The sequence below is a fragment of the Stigmatopora nigra genome, chromosome 20 (assembly GCF_051989575.1).
Source record: "Stigmatopora nigra isolate UIUO_SnigA chromosome 20, RoL_Snig_1.1, whole genome shotgun sequence".
Taxonomy (NCBI): Eukaryota; Metazoa; Chordata; class Actinopteri; order Syngnathiformes; family Syngnathidae; genus Stigmatopora; species Stigmatopora nigra.
Window position 1 is genome coordinate 5512441 of NC_135527.1, and position 5000 is coordinate 5517440.

Below are 5000 nucleotides of genomic sequence, written 5' to 3' on the forward strand. Positions count from 1 at the left end.
TTTTTCATTGTGTAGTGGTGCCTCTACTTACAAAATGCATTGGTTGCATGAGTTTGTAACTTGGATTTTTTGTACAATTTGGTAGTATAGTGGTACCTTGACATAAGAGTGCCATTACATGAGAAATTTAAGATACGAGTAAAATTTAAAAAACATCATGGGCACTGTTTTTCTCCCCAAAACTACAAGCACTGGGCGGAGCGTTGCATTTTTTCAGTGTTTTCTTTCCCCGTTAGTCAGTGCGACGGGCGGAGCTTGATCGCTAATACGAGAGGAGTATATTCTACTTCTTCTCGTTGACAAGTTGTTGAGCGTTATCCTGTTGTGAGGACATTTGTGTGCATCATTTTTGGTTTATTTTGAAGGGAATACAAAAGCAAACACACCTCGATAGGTTGCCTCTCTAAGTCAGGGTGGAGGCGGGGCCAATAGAGCCAACCCGGGAAAAGAAAAGTATCAAAATGTTAAACTAAATTAGAATTAAGTTTAGTGTTAGGTTAAATAAAATCTATTTTTGAGTGTCTATGCATCGTAATCCAAGTTCATTTCGATTTGTTTGTGTTATGTTACGAGCGTGTTGCCGTGCAAAAGGCTCTCTGTCTAATTTTAGTACTATTAAACACATTTTAGTACTATCAAACACATTATAGTACTATCAAACACATTTTAGTACTATCAAACACATTTTAGTACTATCAAACACATTTTAGTACTACCAAACACACTTTAGTACTACTAAACACACTTTAGTACTACTAAACACACGTTAGTACTACTAAGCACACTTTAGTACTACTAAACACACTTTAGTACTACTAAACACACTTTAGTACTACTAAAACACTTTAGTACTACTAAACACACTTTAGTACTACCAAACACACTTTAGTACTACCAAACACACTTTAGTACTACCAAACACACTTTAGTACTACTAAACACATTTTAGTGCCATTAAACACATTTTAGTACCATTTTTGTTAATAAATGGCAAATTAGAACAAATACAAATATTTAATATCCTGTTTTTGGTGTTTTTTCAGAAGGTTGGACCGAATTCATTTGTTTTTAGTTCATTTCTATGGGAAACGTTAATTTGACTTACTAGTAAATTGACATAGGAGCTCACTCCCTGAACGAATTAAGCTCATATCTCGAGGTACCACTGTATATGTAAATTCTGTCATTCGTTCCAGTCTTGAAGGACGGAAAAAAACAACTAAACCTTTTAAAAAATGATCCAAGTGTTACGATTTTTAAATTAATTAGCTCCTGAACTTGTTTTGTAACTTGGATTTTTCATAAATAGAACAGTAATAATGTTTTGATACCTTTTAAATAAGAATGTGTCTCAAAACTTTGGCCTTTGGACTCAGGTTAATCTGTATAAAAAATAAAATCATGCAAATAAGGGGAGATTTATTAATTTTGGAATGTCAGTTTCCTCAAAATCAACACGCCAAACAAACTCACTCGTCCATATTTCAATATGCAAATCATCACTCGCGAGACGCACAATTGTTTTCCCTGGAAAAAAAATAGTAATTTCCATATTTTTCGAACTCTCAGCTTTATTTATCAAAAAGATGCCTCCCAAACAAGCCTGGATGGCAAACAGAAAAAAATCTGAGTTAAAAGATGGCTGAATTTATCATTAAAAAAAAAAACAACGCACCCAACGATGAGTTAAAAACAGCCGTATGACTTTTGAGAATTCTTCAGATAAAAAAGACATAAAAGCTTTAGTTGGACATCTGATCAACAAACGATGGCGAAAAATAGAAATGTCAAAGACCTTTGTGAAATCTAGTTTTTTTTAGTGGTCTAAATTTGCGGGCGCTTCATCACGGCTTGAAGTGTGTATTTATAGAACAAAGGAGTACGCCAAAGTACTCACGAAGTACACAAAGGCTCTTAAAAATGATATTAAATGACGTTAGTTTATTATTTCTCCATGACAGGAATGCGTTAATTTGATTTCTAGCGATTTTTCTGATAGTTGCTATTTTTTTTTTAAAGATTTTTGAGTGTTCTTTGGGATTTTTGTTTTTAAATGTACATACAGTGGTACCTTAAGATACGAGCTTAATTCGTTCCGAGACTGAGCTCGTTTGTTGATTTTATCGTAACTTAAACCGATAGAAATGAACTAAAAACTAATTAATTGGTTCCAACCCTCTGGAAAAAAACACCAAAAACAGGATATTGGATTGGAAAAAATGTTTTATTTGATCTAATTCGCCATCTATTAAGAATGTAACAAATAACTAGTGGTTTGATAGTACTAAAATGGGTTTAATAGTACTAAAATGAGACTTTTTGCACGGCAACGCGCTGGTAACATAACATAAATACATTTAAATCAAGGGTTGATTTCACGTGGGTCGGACCATTTTAGATATAATATTCCGATTTTTTTTAAAAATAAATGGATTAAAAGAACTGGGTTAAAAGCCCTGAATATTCATTTTTTAATAAATCTAAAACAATGTTTATTTTAGCTTTTTTAAATATATTTTTAGATTTTACAAATGGATTTTTGAACTAAAAACAGGAAAAAATTGATTAAAAAATGACAATTATTGATTTAAAAGGGGAAAATCCGGAAATTGAATATACATCTATACTCTTCATTTGAATTTGATCCTAAAACAGAAACTCGGCACTCATGATTTACTTTCCCGGGCCACACAAAATGATACGGCGGCCCAGATTTGGCCCCCGGGCCGCCACTTTGATATCCCTACTTTTGATTAAGTTTTTATTCCCCATGTCTCTTTCTGTAGTCATTTTTTAAACCATATCACTTCTAAAATATGAACCAATACCCAATTAGCAGCATTTAATGAATACTTAATGAATATGTTTCTTAAAGATGCCACCAAAATGTGATTTAGTTTTTTTTTTGTCCTTTCAGGGGGTCCGTTTTGATCCCGAGATCCCCCAGACGCTCCGTCTGGAGTTCGCCAAGGCCAATACCAAGATGGCCAAGAACAAGCTGGTGGGCACACCCAACCCCCCGCCGTCCCAACAGAGCCCCGGCCCTCCCTTCATTAGCAGAGATCCATGTGAGTCAAGTTTCTGCAACCATTTCCCGGGTTTTTATTTTACCCGTAGGAAATAAGGGAACAAATTCGCCTCGGGGTGCCACTGTCGCTGTCGTAAAATCTTTATTAACTGTCCAGCAGCGGAACAGTCGGTGCAAAAAAAAAAAATTGTAAATAGGATCCTATAAAAGTGATTAAAAGATAGAGAATACAGGCGCAGTGAGTCATTGTGGAAGGCGGGTGTGGTTTTTGTAGTGGGGGGGGCTCTACTTACAAAATTAGTTGGTTGCAGAACTTTTGTAACTTGGATTTTTTTGGGGGGGGTAAATACAGTGGTACCTCAAGATACGAGCTTAATTCGTTCCCGGACTAGCTCGTATGTAGGTAGTCATCTATCTTATTTTTTCAACTTGCGGGATTTAAAAATGTCAATCTTTTCATAACCGAACTCCACACTAAGTTAACATTTTTTGTTTTGTTTTTTGTTGGTGTATTCTGTTTTTCATGTGCATGTTTTGTTGCATTTTTTTGTCATAACGTGTTTGTTACTGCTTCTTCTAACATTTAGCTAGCGTTGACGCAATTGCATGACATAGCATGTCAATGTTCTTCACTTTTCAAAACCATTAACTTGTAATACAGTGGTACCTCGAGATATGAGCTTAATGCGTTCTAGGACTGAGCTCGTATGTCGATTTACTCGTAACTCAAATGAATGTTTCCCATAGAAATGAACTAAAAATGAATTAATTCGTTCCATCAGGATATTGGATTGGAAAAACATTTTTAATTTGTTCTATTATTCGCCATCTATTGATTAAGTAACAAATAACTAGTGGTTAAATAGTACTAAAATGTGTTTAATAGTACTAAAACTAGACCAAGGGTTTCAGTCTCGGGTTGGTTCGCAGGCTGCTAAACGTCAACTTGATTTAATGTAGGCCGGACCATTTTAGATATAATATTTAGATTTTATTTTTTTTGTAAATGGATTAAAAGAACTAGATTGAAATCCCTGAATATTCCGTTTTCTATAGATCTAAAACAATGTTTATTTTAGATTTTTTTTAAATATATTTTTAGATTTTACAAAATGATTTTTGAACTAAAAACACAGAAAAAAATGATTACAAAAATAACAATTATTGATTTAGAAGGGAGTGAAATCTGGAAATTTTATATACATATATATTCTTTAATTTTAATTTGATCCTAAAACTGGAAGTCGGCACTCATGATTTACTTTCCCGGACCACTTAAAATGATGCCGCGGGCCATATTTGGCCCCCGGGCCGCCACTTTGACAAGACAGAGGGACTTTTTGCACGGCAACACACTCATAACATAACATAAACAAATTTAAATGAAGTTGGATTATGATGCAGACACTCAAAAATTAGTGGCTCTATTGGCCCCGCCTCCACCCTGACTTTCAAACGCAACCTATCGAGGGTTGTTTGCTTTTGTATTCCTTTCAAAATAAACAAAAATGATGCACACAAATGTCCTCACAATAGGATAACGCACGACCACTTGCCAACGAGAAGTAGTAGTATATACTCCTCTCCTATTAGCGAGCAAGCTCCGGCCTTCACACTGACTAACGGGGGAAAAAAAACACTGAAAAAATGCAATGCTCCGCCCAGTGCTCGTCCTGGCACTCGTATGTCAAAGTACAACTGTTCATATTTTAGATGGAAATTTGCGATTGTGTGTGTCATACATTTTAATTTCCAGAGAGGAAAATCTTAATTTTAAGGGGTTAAAAATCGAACGATGACAAGATTAAAATCGGAATATGACCGACATTAAATCGCAAGATTGTACTATTACGAGATTATTATTAAAATTTGTCGGAATAAACAAAAAAAAACATAAGTCACACTTGAGTATTAAAGGCAGACAAGCTTTTGAAAAAGTGCACATTATACTCCGGAAGATACAGTAACGTCC

General features: G+C 34.7%; 1 protein-coding gene across 2 annotated transcripts in view; it reads left to right on the forward strand.

The window, feature by feature from the left end:
* The window catches only part of LOC144213875 (RNA-binding protein with multiple splicing-like), a 21501-nt gene that overhangs the window by 9835 nt on the left and 6666 nt on the right, over positions 1-5000 (forward strand). For both annotated transcript variants that reach the window (XM_077742585.1, XM_077742584.1), the window contains exon 7: positions 2918-3068. In XM_077742585.1, coding sequence (XP_077598711.1) covers positions 2918-3068 — 151 coding nt within the window. The remainder of the gene's footprint in view (positions 1-2917; positions 3069-5000) is intronic.